This window comes from Drosophila kikkawai, chromosome 3L (genome assembly GCF_030179895.1).
Source record: "Drosophila kikkawai strain 14028-0561.14 chromosome 3L, DkikHiC1v2, whole genome shotgun sequence".
Lineage (NCBI taxonomy): Eukaryota > Metazoa > Arthropoda > Insecta > Diptera > Drosophilidae > Drosophila > Drosophila kikkawai.
The window spans coordinates 17569099-17585282 of NC_091730.1; the positions used below are offsets into that span (position 1 = coordinate 17569099).

Here is a 16184-nt window from a genome sequence, read left to right on the forward strand (position 1 = left end):
GGTCAAGTTATGTTTTTTTTTTAATTTTTGATTTCAATATAAAAATTATTTTTTACTATTATCATCAGGACCAACAAGCGTTATATAATTTGTAATATTTTTATAAATATCTAGTGTCGATAAATAAGCAAATTAATATTTAATTATACATTTATTTTATCAACATTTTGTTAATTAAACAAAACATTCTTTTGGAACACACTAAAATCTTTAAAAGCAATTTAGATAATATTTAATCATTTTTATCCAAGGTTAATGCACTTTTTTAATATAATTTTTAATATATTTATAATTGCCTTGTCCCTATAAATAAACAATTAAATATTTAATTATGAATTTATTGAATCTAAATTAAAAAAAAAAAAAAATTGTTTTGGAACACCTATCGTATTCAAACGAAAGGCTTTATAAGCATTTTAAATAATAAATATTTTATAATATATCTTTAACCGGATAAGAAAAATGTCTTCCTTAATTATTATATAATTTATATTTTGTTTATTCAAGGTAAATACTAAATCGAGGATCCTACAAATTAACTTAAATCACAATTTCCCCGCACGTATACACCCAACGATCTGGGTGGTGTCGTCTCAATCTCATCCATCCATTCAGTTTTACGAGCCTTATGAAATTGGTATGCAATCGAGCGAAAAACAATTGGAATTATAATTTAGCAAATAAAATTCAGACAAAGTGGCAAGCAAGCTTAATGCTTGTGTGAAATTCTAAACCTTTAAAACAAAGCTCAAAGGTAATATTTGCAGATTTATTTTAAACTTAATGAAGACTTTAAGCTGTGTACATAAGGTTTCTTTATTTTAAGGTTACTATTGTAATTATTCCCGAGACTAATTTTAGCCAGACTAGAGTATTCAGCATTCGTTTTGCATATAGTAAGTTCAGATTCTTAATGTTTTGTTTACATCTCCGCTGCTTGATCGATCTCAAGTACAAATACTGCCTGTGGGCGAACAAAAAAGAGTCACTTCAAATTCAAAAACCCCATCGATTTGAATATGCTTATAATATACATATTTGGTTATACGAATTTCTTATAAATAAGTATTCGCAGTCTTAACAACGCTGTCGAGGCGACAGTTGCTCTTAATCGGTGCATTGCACAATAATGCACAACGAAGTGAGAAATCGTTAAAAAATTGCACTTGAAAAAAATAAAGAAAAATTTATAAATGTGTTGGAACATTAAAAAATTTAATATATAAAAATATAAAACATACAAAAGTAATATATTTAAAAAACTACAACTATAACTACCAGAAGGATTGATATAAAGAAACCTTTATAAATTCAAAATAAATAAAAAGCAGAATTTTATAAAAATAAAATTCCCATTAAAAATGTTTTAAAAAAATGTCTAATATTCACTTAAAAAACTCAAAACTAAATCATAAAATAAATTCCTAAAATCTCTTGTAAAATCCTCTTACCACCATGCTATTTTTCCAAGTGTAACCCTTTTTATGGCCCCGTTTTTTTTTTTTTTGACCCCTGTTGATGGTGTTGGTGACCCAGACCTATAGTCTGATCTTAGCCTGTGTGTTCAGCTTAAAACGCTTGATGCCACTTCGACGGCAGGCAGTTGATATCTACAGCAGCCAACGCAATGTTCTGGTTCTACTTGGGTCTCCTAGCCGGTCTCCTATACCTGCTGCGTGTCTTTGAGAACCAATCCAGGCTAGACCGGCTCACCCGCAATTGGCCCAGTCCGCCTTCGTTGCCCGTCATTGGCCACCTTCACATCCTGGCCAAGTTGGTGGGACCGAAGCAGTTCCGCAATGCCACCGATCTGATTACCAACCACCTGAAGGATCATCGTGGAAAGCTGTGGATAGGCACCAAGCTCTATCTCCTGGACTGTAACCCCAAGGATATTCAAGCCTTGGGCAATGCCCAGCAGCTTCTGCAGAAGACCAATGATTATGCGGTTTTTAAGGATTATCTCAGCGAGGGTCTCTTCACCAGTAATGCCGACAAGTGGATGCATCGCAGGAAGATCATCATGCCGGCCTTTAACTATGCCATGATCAAGCAATTTGTGGTTGTCTTTGAGAAGCAATCGAAGATTCTTGTGGACAGGCTTGAGAAATATGCAGAGTCAGGAGAGGTGGTGGATTTCTTGAAATTTATCAGTTGCTTCACCTTGGACACCATTTGTGAGACTGCTTTGGGGGTCTCAGTGGGTGCCCAGTCGGATGAGACGTCGGATTACCTCAATGCGGTCAAGGAGTGAGTTTCGTTTATCTTTCTAATTTATTTTAAACTAATTTTTGTCTAAATATCACTATAGAATCCTGGTGATCTTGGATAAGCGTCTCAAGAATCCCCTCTACCGAAGCCAGTTTATTTTCCGCCGAACGAAACATTTCAAGAGGCAACTAGAGTTACTACAAATCCTTCATGGCTTCTCGGAGGGGATTATCCAGAAGAGATTGGATGAGATTCAACAAGATGCAGAGAATCGGAACTCCAATTGCATGGAAAATGCAGAGTTGGACAAGGGTAAGACCACTCTTTGCTGTCTGGATACTCTGCTCCAGGCAAGGGATTCTGAAGGGAACCCTTTGACTGTCAAGGATATTCGTGAGGAGGTGGATACCATTATCTTCGGTGGCTTCGATCTCACTGCCACCACCCTCAAGTTCTTTATGTACAACATGACTCTTCATCCGGAGCATCAGGCGCGATGTAGGGAGGAAGTGTGGTCAGTGTGTGGCCGAGACATAAGCGAACCCATCTCCATAGATCAGTTGGGAAAGCTGGAATTCCTTGAGGCATGTGTCAAGGAGACATTAAGGATGTATCCTTCGGGTCCAGTCACTGCCAGAAAGGCCATGGAAGACTGTCAGATTAGTAGGTAACTCTTAATTGTGGTTTAGTATATCTAAAATATATTTTTTACTCCTTTTTCAGATGAGTTTTTTATACCCAAAGGCAGCGATGTGGTCTTCTCGCCACTCTACATGGGACGCTGCAAGGACTTCTTTCCTGATCCGTTGGTCTTCAATCCGGATCGCTGGGCCAGTGGAGCAGAGCCTAAGATTGATGCCTCCACATTTATACCTTTTATGAAGGGTGCCAGGAGTTGTCTGGGTCAGCGCTATGCAATGGTGATGATCAAGTTGGTCCTGGCTCATCTTTTACGTAGCTATCAGTTTGAACCTTTGGGCGAACGGCAAGTGAGGTTGAAGCTTCACTTGGTGATTACCCTGCACACCATAAAGCCGTATCTTTGTAGGCTCAAGAAAATTGACTGTGAAGATCTGGGCCATTAATTTCTTGGCTACTAATGTTAATAATAATATCTACAAATAAACAAAAATTATAGAATTCTAAGGGGAAAATACTAAAGTACAAATGTTTTTAAAAATGATCACTAGACGAGTCTATCTAGCCCTGAAAAGTGGTAAATTTGTTGAGCTAGTTAGAGCCTTAAGACCGAAATAGGAACACTATCTCTTTGGCAAAGGATAAAGTGTAGCTCTCACAAAGACATTTACCTCAGCTTAGTAATTTAAATCTAGAAACTAAAATAGTAAGATCAAACATGTACGATCTTGGCATATATTATAGTCCCAATATTTAACTGTTCTATTTTAGCTTCATTGCTGAGAATACTCTAATTTTTCAGTCCCAAGTTCCTCTAATTTATTATACTTTTCTAGCCATTTAATTAGGTGTTATACATATGACCCACTTTTACAGCAGTGACCCACATCGTTATTCACAGACTGTCTGAACTCTGAGCTCAAATTGTGCGAGGCTTAAAACGCTTGGTGTTACATCGCCGGCAGACAGTTCTTATCCAGTACACCCCTAGCAATGTTCTGGTTCGCCGCTGGTATCCTGGTGATCTGCATATTCTTGTACTTGCTGTATATCTTCAGAAATCAGACCAGGCTTGACCGGCTCACACACAACTGGCCGAGTCCGCCGGCATTGCTCCCTTTTGGTCACCTTCACATCCTGGCTCAGGCAGTGGGACCGCATCCGTTTCGTCGCATCTCCAAGATTATCTCCACCCACCTGGCCGATCATCGTGGAAAATTTTGGGTAGGCACTAGGCTCTATCTCCTGGACTGTAACCCCAAGGATATTCAGGCCTTGTGCAGTGCCCAGCAGCTTCTGCAGAAGACCGATGAATACAATGTCTTCGAGGATTGGCTGTGCCAAGGTCTCTTCACCAGTAAAGCCGACAAGTGGATGCATCGCAGAAAGATTGTTAATCCAGCCTTTAACTATGCCATAATCAAGCAGTGTGTGGTTGCCTTCGATAAGCAGTCGAGGATTCTTGTGGACAGGCTTGAGAAATATGCAGAAACAGGAGAGGGGGTGGATTTCCTCAAGTTTGCCAGTTGCTTCACCTTGGACACCATTTGTGAGGCGGCGTTGGGGGTTTCAGTGGGTGCGACTGAGAGGTCGGACTTCCTCAATGCTGTCAAGGAGTGAGTTCACTTTCTTGTTTTATAAACAATTTGTTACAATTTTATTTATACCTATACATTTTCCCATTATAAGCATGCTGAATATCATCGATACGCGTCTTAAGAATCCCTTCTACCACAATAAATTCATTTACCGCCAGTCGAGACATTTTAAGGGTCAAGAGGAGTTACTGAAAACCCTCCATGGTTTTACACAGGACATTATCCAAAAGCGAAGGGATGTGATTCAACAGGATACAGAGAATCGGAACTCCAATTGCACGGAGGAAGGAAAGGCCACTCTTTGCTTTCTGGATACTCTGCTCCAGGCAAAGAATCCTGATGGCAAACCTTTGACTATCAAGGATATTCGAGAGGAGGTGGATACCATTCTCTTTGGGGGCTTCGATCTCACGGCCACCACCCTCAAGTTTTTTATGTACAACATGACTCTCCATCCGGAGCATCAGGCGCGATGTAGGGAGGAAGTGTGGTCAGTGTGTGGCCAAGACATAAGCGAACCCATCTCCATAGATCAGTTGCGAAAACTGGAGTTTCTCGAGGCATGTGTCAAGGAGACATTGAGGATGTATCCCTCGGCCCCTATCGTTTCTAGGAAAGCCACTTCAGACACTCGGATAAGTAAGTCATTTACGTAGAGTAAAATAAACGCTTGCAGTTTTCATATTTGTTTTTCTACAAAATCGTTGACTCATTTGACACTTTGTAAATTTTATTTCTGTATTTTTCCAACTATTACAGATGAGTTTTTCATACCCAAAGGCAGCAATGTCATTATCTCATCATTCTACATGGGACGCTGCAAGAACTTCTTTCCTGATCCGTTGGTCTTCAATCCCGATCGCTGGGCCAGGGGAGCAGAGCCAAAGATCGATGCCTCTATATTTATACCTTTCATGAAGGGAGCTCGGAGCTGTGTGGGTCAGCGCTATGGTATGGTGATGATGAAGATGGTCCTGGCCCATCTTCTTCGGAGCTATCAGTTTGAGCCTCTGTGCGAGCGACAGGTTAAGCTGAAGCTTAATTATATGATAACCCTGCGAACCCTGGAGCCATTTATTTGTAGAGTGAAGAAAATTGAGTTATTCCGTGAGTATTAAGCGTTAAATTAGTTAAACTAATTGAAAGCTACTCTTCGTGGAGTTTAAATTTGTAATTATTGTGAAGATTGAGATAAAAAATGTAATAAACATTCTGTTACTGATATAAATGGATAATTCTAATTTCTAAGGGATGTTCTTTGTGTTTGTTTTATTAAAGATGGGATTTGTACTAAATAAAAATTATGATAATAACCCCAAATTCTTAATTGGGAATTTTATAAAATATAAAATAAATACTAAAGTATATAATATATATAAATAAATAATTATAAGAGATAGTGGCTTACCTCACTGCAATAATATCTCTAAAAATTAATTATTTATATATTTTATAAGTGTTAATGAATTGTCTATGAATTGGTGATAATTTTTTGACGAATTGTTGATGAATAGGTGATGATTTGTTGATGAATAGACGATGAATAGGTGATGATTTGTTGATGAATATTTAATGAACTGTTAATAAATATTTTAAGAATTGTTAATGAATTGTCGATGATTTCTTGATGAATATTTGATGAATTGTTAATATGTGATATATATAATATTATTATTATTATTTATTGTATTATATATCGTAATATATATTTTAAATAGTTAATTATATAATATTTTATATATTTTATATTAATTTTTCTACACTTTTCTTCACTTCTTTTTAAATGTAAGTATTATTCAAACTCCCACAACACTCACGTTAAGCACACGACCTCATCAATTCGTTTCACTCGCTGCTATTCAAATTGGTTGCGTTCTTTTGCGACGTACTTTTTCCGTTTTTAATGATATAAATAACAAAAAAAAAATACATACCCTGTACAATTTGGAAGTATTTTCTGCCTGCTCATTTTTTTTATGTGATTCGAATGGAGCTCGGCGCGTTCGTCTAGAAAATAAATTCTGGCTGGCGATGATTTTTATTGTGCCAGCCGAGCAGCAGCGGAAAATCAACAAACATTTCCTGCTGCTGTAATAAATAAAAATGCATAAAGCAGTCGTCTCTCAGTCTGCCCCCTTTATATCCTGGGGAAAACCCTCATATCTTGCCATTATCCACCCATTGAATTCCGGTGCAAATTACGAGCGTTGCCTGCTTATTATCGTTGGCAACCAAGGACGAGAGCGGAGGGGGCCAGCATATAAAATGCAATTTATTTAAATAAAAATCAAGTTTAATTCGCAGTGTCGTAAATTGTTCTTTCATTTATATATTTTTATACTCTGCATCTCGTGCCGGGCATTGAATTTCACGCTTTTGTTAACAAGCACATAAAAGTTGGTTCTATCTGCCAACTGATATGGTTTTCTGGCATATCAAAGAGCAGGCAGGGAATAAAAGGGGTTTCAAGATTATTGAACTCGGGGGTTAAATTTGAGGTGGGTTTTGGTTACTATATCAGAGAAGGAAGAAAGGTTTGAATCAGTACCAGTTGAAAACCAACTCTTACTTAAAACATATTAAAAATAATTAGAAATTTTTAGATTATATAGAAGAAAAGAAACAGATGACTTTAAAAAAAACTATAAAATTACTAAATTAAAAAAGTAAACTTAATAAACAAATTATATAGCTTGTGGGTTTTATGACCAACCCCTTTTCTTTTTCTAATTCATCTCAAAAATTAAAATATTCGCCTTTGGAACATGCTCCTCAAAAGTTGAGTGCTCGTCCAAGGATTTTACGATTGTTTTATTGGATTTGTAACCCTTCATCTTTTGGCACCCGCCATAACTTAATTATCCATATGAATCCTTCGGAGGCTTTTATTGCGCGAGCCAACCCCGCGGCTTTAATTATGATGAGTATTCTCTCTCTCGGTGCGTGGTCCTTCCCTTTTTAGTATCAGCTGTCATATTTTTATCTATCTCAATGCACAGATCTTCACGGTGTCCTTGCTTGCTCATTAAAACGATATAAAATCCAGGTCCAGGGACCTATCCACTTTATGCAGAAATGTTTTATTGCTGAGGAAAGGCCGGCAGTTTTCATTTACAAACATTTTTAATGTCCAGGCATCTGTACATCATGCATAAGTTTATGGCGTAGCATAATTCACGGCGTTGTTTAATACTTTTAGTAGCCTGAGGCCAGAATTCTTAATTATAATGGAAGTTGGGAGAGTAAGTGTGTTTCGGGTTACAAATTTTTTCGGGTAAGAAAAGGATTAGGAATATTGGGGTCTGTTCTATTTTAATTTTTGGGTTAACATTTAGAAATAGTTTATTGGTTAATTTGGTAAGCCTTTAACCTTTAACATAAAAGTTTAAAGTACTTAAAATAATTAATTTGACATTTTTTACGTTGAAAAATATGAGTTTTACTAAGAAGGAGGTATTATTTTCTTTTATAAATAAGTTATTCTTTACTATAAATTATTTATTAATTAGCAAAGCAACTGAAAGATTACTTATAATTAATAATAAAAGCCTAATAATTAACTAGACATTTTTTACGTTGAAAAATATGAATTTTACTAACAAGAAAGTCTAATTTTTTGTAAAAGCTAGGTATTTTTTTACTATATATTTTTTACAACAAAGAAAAGCAACTCGAAGATAACAAAGGAACCTATAAACTAGTAATAAAAGCATAAAGTACTTAAAATAATTAATTTGAAATATTTTGTGTTTAAAATTATGTAAGAAGAGGGTCTTATTTTCTTGTTTAAGCTAGGAATTCTTTCAAAATCTTTTTCAATACAATATTTTGTCCTTCAACTACTTTAACTCCCCAGCTCCTAGCTCTCCTCCGATATTACAACCAAATGTGGTTTACCTCAACGCATTCTCCGGTCAATTCACATTTCTCATTGTTTCAAGTTAAGTAAACCGGACACCTCATACCTATAGGAAATTTTGGAAACAAATGCCCAGCCACCGCCTCCAAATTGTGGTTGTTTGAGGTGAGCTGCGGCTCCTGGGGTTTTGGAGATTTCTGTGACGCAAGGAGAGTGGGTGGACTTTGAAGTAATCGGCGTTGGTGACATTGCCCTACGGCCAAGCCTCATTTGTGGTTAAATTGTGTCGCCGGGGTGGCACAGCTGAAAGTCGATTATGTCAATATTGTACCTTGGGCTAATGGCTAATGGATGGTGCCCCTTGTGCCACGCGATAAGCTGCATATGCTAATTAGTGTGGCATACTTTAAGGCACACACACCCACACCCCTTCGAGTGGAAAGCGTAGCATTAAATCGGAAAACTTAACGATCTGTATAAGGCAAAGCCGGAGCCCTTTTTGCCATAAACTAAACACATAAAAATCCCTTTTGAAAACACAAATACATTTACAGAATCGAATTACAGGCGAGTAAAAGGAGTAGCTGCTCCACACACATTAAAAACGCATAAAAATCGGCGCCAATAAAAAGAAAAAAAAAGCAATACAAAAATAACAAACTGCATATAAAGTGGCTTTTGTACATAAAAGTCTGCATGGAGGGAAAGCCCTTTTTTACACAGAAAAACCAATTGAAGCAATCAATTAAAATTGATCAACGAAATTGAATCACGTGTTACAATATTCGGCTTCGAGATACAACGAACATGTGTGCTTGTAATAAAGTTAACATAAAAAAAAGCAATCGTTTTAAATGTCTCAAGTGACTGAGATTTTAAGCTTAATCAAGGGAGATACTAGGTATTTTTTTTTAGAATTTTTTATATCTACAAAAACCTTAAAGAAAATAAAGAAGTAGCTCTCTGAATTTCAAGCTTATTTGGAATTTTCTATATATTTTCCAAAAACCTTAAAGAAATTTAAAGAAAAATCTCTTGAATAAAACTTACCTCACTCAATGGAATGTCAACTGCAAATTTCGTAACCGAAATACAAAAAACAAAAATGTTAATGTAATTAGACAGTCTGCAAGTAAAATGCACAAAGCAAGAAATTAGTAAGGAAATTGAGTAACAAAACAAGCCAAGTAAAATGCTGGCAGAAAAAAAGGGGTAAGAAAATTACAAACTATGGCTGCAAAATGTCAACTTAAACTCTTTTATGCTAAAAAATACAAAACCAAAAATAAAAAGAACCATCTGCAGATGGTCTTGTACTGTCCTGGTCAGAAGGTGGTGGCTAATTACACTGCACAGCAAACAAAGAAATGAAGCAGAAATTGGCCAAGGGAAAGGAAAAAATTAAATGCAGTTCCTCTGGGGGTCGAAATTTGCTTTGCTAAAGAACATTCAACAGAAGCTAAAGGGCAAGGAATTCCAGGCACGTAAATGTAGAGAGAAAAAGAGTAATACAGAATTAATTAAAACAAAAATTGCTTAAGGAAATTGTATTTTATCTATACTAGGAAATAGGGGGAAAGCTTGTCAGCAGCACACAACACACAGTAACCGCAGAGACAATAACAGAAAAATACAGAAACAGAGAAACCTGTAACCTGAAACCAGCAAAAACAGTTCGCCCATATTCAGTCAAGTAAAGTTTTCTGTGCTTGTGTTTTGCATAAAGTTTTTGCGGTACTGAAAGCCAAACATTTATACATGGCAGCCACTTGAATGTAACAAGCCAAAAGTTCAAAGCTCAAACTTTTGCCGGGCACTTCAAACTCCCAAGTAGCAACAATGTTGTGCCGCTCCTATCAAACATCTGCGGATGCATGTGGTGTGTGCCAGTGCCTGTATGTTGTGTGTTGTGTGTTTTGTGTTGTGTGTTGAGTGTGGTCAGGGTGGCCCTCGAGTTGGACAATCGAAAAGTTTAGTCAACAAAAAGGGGAGAGAGGTACCAACTATGTTCAACAAAATGCACAGATATAGTTTTGTGGAGAAAAGTCAAGCCTTATTTGATGTAATGAAAAGAAACTATACAAAAGTTTGCAAAAATAAAAAATAAAAATAATTAAAGTATGAAACCCAAAAGTTCTTTGTGTAATTGTAACTCTTATTTTAAGAATTTTTTTAAATTATTTTTTGGAAAATAAAGTATAATTCTTAATACAGAATTCATAATATTATCATAGGTTAAACTTTATAATTTGGAATGACAGAAAATATGGGTCTATCGATATTAGATCGATATTCAAATGAAAGATCAATAAATTAATCGATTGCGATATATGAATCGATAAAAATATATTTATAATGGAACAAATAAATAATAAAATAATTATTTCACGGTTTTTAAACTAAAATCAAAGAAAAAAATAAATAAATTAAATTTATTAAAATATTTTATCGATAACATTGATCTTTAAAATTTAAATAATGATATTTTAAACTCAGTTTTTCCCCCAAAAAATATCTATTTTATATTTCAAGTGTTGTTTATGGCTAAAAACCAGCAAGTCTTGTCTAAAAATGCTTCGCCTTTTACAAAATTTAAGCATCACCCAACAAATAACTACAAAAACCAAAAAAGCAAACCCGATAAAAACATAAATCCATTAAAGAATATAATCTGTTAAGCAGGCCGTGACTTGATATTCCCAGAAAAAGGACACATTTAATTCGCTAACCCTTAAATAACCGCCAAGTGTAACAGTTTTTAAGCCTATTAGACCTCTAATAACCCCCTTTTGAAGATTAATAAGATGAGGTAAAAGGTCCTTAAAAATGAAATATTAAATGAAAAAGAGTTGCCATTTTAATTACTCACAAGAAAGTCAGACAATTGGATAGAAAAGCCATTAAGACTTGAAATGGGAGAAGCTAAGTAAGAGTAGGACCTGCCTCAGACTCTCCTCAAGTCGAACAAATAAAGATATATACATAAATATATATATTTATAAATGTCAGACGACGTCACTCAGATGCCAAGCTCAACTAATGAGTGACCATGCATAAACAAAAATGGGGGAAAAAAGATGTGGAATCTTCGACTTAAGTCCATTGCCATGGACGAGCACCTTGCCCTGGGAGACGCTTGAATGTCTCAAGTCAAGCGGCTTCCTCGGCCAACACTTATTTTAATGAGAAATTCTAATTTCACCAATAACACAAAAGATGCCCAGGAAAAATGCGCAAACAAAACCCAACAGGAAAAATAAAACACACAAAAATAAATAAGGAAATGTGGCGAAAGATATTTTTGCTTTTCCTGGCAAGGAGCTGCTGGGCCGTTGTGATTGCTTTTCGCCACTCGTCCGTGACGAAAACAAAAGAGTCGCCAGAGTCGCTTTCCCCATTTTCCCCCAAAAACAAAAAGCAAGAAAAAATATACGAATTGCCTGCATAAAAATTTCTTGAGTATTTGCGCTAGTCTGCAATTAAATGAGGGCTCGCTTCCTACTTTTTTTTTTGTATTTTTTTGACGAGGGAAAAGGCGACTGAGCTTAGCAATAATAATTACAGTTTCCCCAGGCTTTTGGGGGGGATTATCATTCAAGTGTTAGCCGGGCCAAAAGATCTTCTGTGATGAAGGTGGGAAAGTAAGGAGTTGGGTTTAATAAAGGGAATATTTTCAAGGGTGTATAGGTTGTTTTTTAGACAAAAATTTTAAAAGAGATAATCCTTAAGAAAAAATACAAGCAACTCTTAACATCATATGTATAAATCCCCACACAACTCCTTCAAGGACATAAATTTAACTAATATACCACACAAGGAGAGTGTATAGTAAGGATAGGGAGTAGAGAAGCTGCCGTCTCCTTTGGAATGCCTTCCCCTCAAATAATCAAGACCATCGGACAGACTGAACCAAGTCGAATTACAGCCACAGTTAAGGTAACGGTAACGCATGGCAATGTCCATAAAATGACACTGAGTGTCAGTTTCAATTAAACATGTTGACAGCTGTAAGGACAGAGCCCCATGAATTCAGACAGTGGTTCGGCGGCTGGAATAACCAACTCATCCCCTCATTCACAGAGTGATACAATTGTCCATTTGCTGGGGTTGATTCCTGCCCATGGCAATTTCGATTTTAATACAAGAAATTCCTGGCATTTTGTCGTTGTCGCTGCCCCCCCTAAAGAAGTCGAATGGGAATAAGTAGTGAGACGGTCGAACAATCATATGACAACTTTATCGGCTTGAAAGAAGAATATTTTGCTGAGATTTTCTGCTGGCCTGTGGATGTATTTAAAATCTTATGCCTGTATGACATGGGTTTAATTCAAGAAAATATTAAGATTAATAAAGATTTTCTTGTAAAGTCTGTGAAAGACTCTGAATTTTTGGAGGCATGGAATTTCCTTTTAAATTATTATAATTGGTTTTATAAGTTTGTTGTTTTATACTGGATCAACTTTAAACTCTCTACCCTCTCTTCTTAATAAATAACTAATAAAACCCCTAAAAACTTCCAATTTCTTCACCTAAATCCCATGTTATACTGGCATTGCTAAAAAATATTTCATATATATTTATTTACATTCCCATGGCCAGTGTCTTTGAATTTTTGACAGGATCAAAATGAACTCATTGCCATTTTAAGTAATTTTATGTGTATTTGTTTTAATTTACATTCGAAATGAATGTTACGTTATTTTCTTGGGCAATTTTCTGCTTGTCCTTTGCCTGTTGCTGACGATGCATTGACAACTTGTCAAACATTCTAATATCCTGTGAGAGAATGCATTTGTATGCCTGATGTCCTGATGCGTTTTCCATTGGGGGAATTTAGTTTAATTAAAGTAAATACAAAGATACCAGTCTTTGCATATTAATTTCCTGTAGGGATACTTTTTTTTATAAGAAATATTAGGAATAAGTGGTTTTAGATTGAATTTGTAGATAACGATGAGGTGAAAAATATAAAATGAATAACAAATAAATTGGTTAGAAGTTAAAAGTTACTTAACGTAAGAAAAATGAATTTTTAATGTTTAATACATTATTTTCCTTTTTATTTTTAATAAGATTATTTTGAATATTTATATTAATAAATAAATAAATAATGTAAAAAAAATTCAAAAGATTTTAAATATCTAATTTCGTTCATTTTTATTCGAGTTCTAAAAATACAAATCCCAAAGTCATTTCCCTTCACCCACTCACCCCATTAATATTTCTTTCTTTTGTGGTATCTTGAGGGTGGAAAAGTGAAACCACTTGATGTCATTTTGACGCCAATGAGCAAGTGCCCGTTTTGCCAGTATTTGCCTAAAATATTAGCGTAATGCCTTTGACAAATCAATCGAGAAACGATTGAGTTAGTGTGGACAGAAGGCTGAGTGTCGTTGACAAAAAATAAAAATCCTCTCAATAGGCGTTGGTCACACCTTGGGCCAAAATTATTTGCCTGAAACCCTGCGACAAAGGAACCCATTGACGGTTCGGATCAAACGGGGGAACAAGCTGTGATATAGTGGTATTGAAAATCATTCAAAATGAATTAAAAATACTTGAAAATTTTCTGCAATAAACCAGAGTTGTGGGACACAAAATATAAAATAAATTTTAAAAAATATAAGAATCCTAAAGATTTTTTAAATAAAAAATTTTATTTAAAGATAATTTAAGAGGGTATAGAATAATGTGTAATTTAATTAAATAAAATGTATATTTAGTAATTAAAATATTAAAAAACTTTTTTCAACAATAAAAACTTAATTAAAAATATAAAAACCAGTTGAAATCAATAAAAATGTAGAACAAATTGCAGAAAACACAAAGCAAAAGGCTTAAAGTAAATAAAAAAACAATAATTTAAAATAAATTATATGCAAAAATGGGAATAACATAAAGGAAACCACAATTTGTGTGTGCGGCAAGCCAGAGAGTAACTCTTTACCAACTCAACCACCAAACCAACGCCGATTGTGTCCCATTTATTATAAATATTTCAGCGTATTTTTGTGGGTTCTCTACACCCTTAGTCAAGTCATAAGCAGGTGGTGCTACCACCTAGTAACACATGCTCTTGACATTTTAGAGTTTAAAGGTTTTTGAGATATAAAGATTTCGGATTACGACATTTCTGTAAGAAAAATTATATAAAGAAATACAAAAAGGTTACTTTAGTTATTACTAAACTTCGATATCAGACTAGAAATCTAAGTTTTAATTTATAAAATCTACAATCAAGTCACCTTTGACTTGGTTAACTAAACCCACATAGAACTCAGCCAAGTAAATAAGTCATTGGCACCCCGACTAAGCTGAACTCGACATTGCCTTGTCTAATCTCTAAAATTCAATTTAAAACAAAAATTACAAAAAACATGGCCACAGATCCGAACTCACTTTCGAACTCTGCTCGCGCAAAGGAGGCGAACCAGGATAATTCCCAAGGCAGAGTTTGCATCCGCAAGGAGTTCAAACAATTGATTCTTTGGCACAACTGGCGCAAGTCTCTCCTGATATTCGTTATACTTCAGGCTTTGCTGTACGATCTCACCCACAAGTCGCTAATCAGTGTGGTGAGTGTCTCCGGTCAGATACTCTTGTGGATTTCGGTGGGATACCGCATCTATGTGTGGTGCCTGCAGTGCCTGAATAGGACCCAGATTCGGGGAAATCCCTTCCAGAAGTACTTGGATTTGGATCTCAGCATTACACCGCAACAGTCACAGCAGTTGTCTCAATTTATTGCGACCAAAGTCTGTGGATTTTTTAACAATTTCCGATCGGTAGCTTTCTTGGAGAAGCCCTTGGAAACGATCAAGTGGTTGGCCATTATGGCTGGCATGAGCCTTGTGGGGCATTTGTTTTACGTCTCCACTCTGCTCCGATGGGGTAAGCATCAAGTCTTTTAATATTTTCTTTATATTAAATTTATATATATTTATTTTATTTAGTTCTCGTGTTGCTCTTCACTATGCCCAAGTTGTATATGTGGAAGCAACCGATTATCGATGATCGTCTGAAGACTCTTCAAAAAATTTACAACTGTTTTTGCGCCGGAAACCCAAACAAACTTAATAAAAATGCAAGAAATTTGGAAAACTTGGACAACTTGGAAATTATGGAGCAGTGCGACAAGAAGATAGATCAGAAGGATGCTTGTCTTTTCCCGGGTTCTGAAATCCCTGAGGAGCTATGTGCCGGTGGCGATGATACAAAAACCAAGAAAAAGGAAGTGAAATCAGTTAATGAGTTTGAACAATTCGATAGTTCCTGGCGGGAGGAAAACCCCGCCGAATATTTATTGAGAAAAAATCTATAGGATTTTTCACCTGTTCTATATATACATACATATAATTTCAAGCGATGGCGAAATTATATTGTTTAATCCTTTACAATCAAATTTTAAATTAATAAAGCTGTCTTTTTTGCACCTGTGTGAGAATAAGTGAAATAATTTTGAGTTTGAAATTCTTATTATAAATTCCAAAGTTAGAGGTTGAAAAACAAAATTTCAAAATATTCATTCTTGTGACAGTGCAAAATTATTTTACCCACATAATCTCAACATTTTTTGAGTCAAGTGATAACTATGAATAATTTTGGTTGGCTTCAGGTTTTTATGGGCCAACAAATTTTCCGCCTGGCTTCTTGCACAGACAGAAAATGTCATAAAAAACCTGTAACTACGATGGTGATATGGGTTTAAGGTATAAGGGGACACCATTTTATTGATTGCAGTATTCAAATTTAATGGGAAATGTCATTAAAAATTATCTTGAAAGTGAATGCAGTCACAAGACATGTAAAAGAAACTTTTAGGCGATGTGACAAGTTTATGGAAAGCCTTTCAAAATTGAAAGGGTTATTTTTTAACG

At 35.5% G+C, this 16184-nt stretch overlaps 2 protein-coding genes across 2 annotated transcripts; both read left to right on the top strand.

Moving 5' to 3' along the window:
- Window positions 1–1100: 1100 nt before the first annotated feature.
- Window positions 1101–5700, top strand: Cyp312a1 (Cytochrome P450 312a1). Its single transcript, XM_017175466.3, has 6 exons — window positions 1101–2250; window positions 2312–2874; window positions 2935–3292; window positions 3816–4466; window positions 4540–5087; window positions 5208–5700. Exons 1-6 carry the CDS (start codon window positions 1628–1630, stop codon window positions 5564–5566), a joined length of 3102 nt encoding a protein of 1033 aa, XP_017030955.2. The 5' UTR covers window positions 1101–1627; the 3' UTR covers window positions 5567–5700.
- Window positions 5701–14580: 8880 nt separating this feature from the next.
- Window positions 14581–15763, top strand: LOC108080645 (reticulon-1-A). Its single transcript, XM_017175470.3, has 2 exons — window positions 14581–15198; window positions 15261–15763. The coding sequence occupies exons 1-2, from the start codon at window positions 14685–14687 to the stop codon at window positions 15626–15628; spliced, it is 882 nt and encodes a 293-aa protein (XP_017030959.1). The 5' UTR covers window positions 14581–14684; the 3' UTR covers window positions 15629–15763.
- The last annotated feature ends 421 nt before the right edge of the window (window positions 15764–16184 follow it).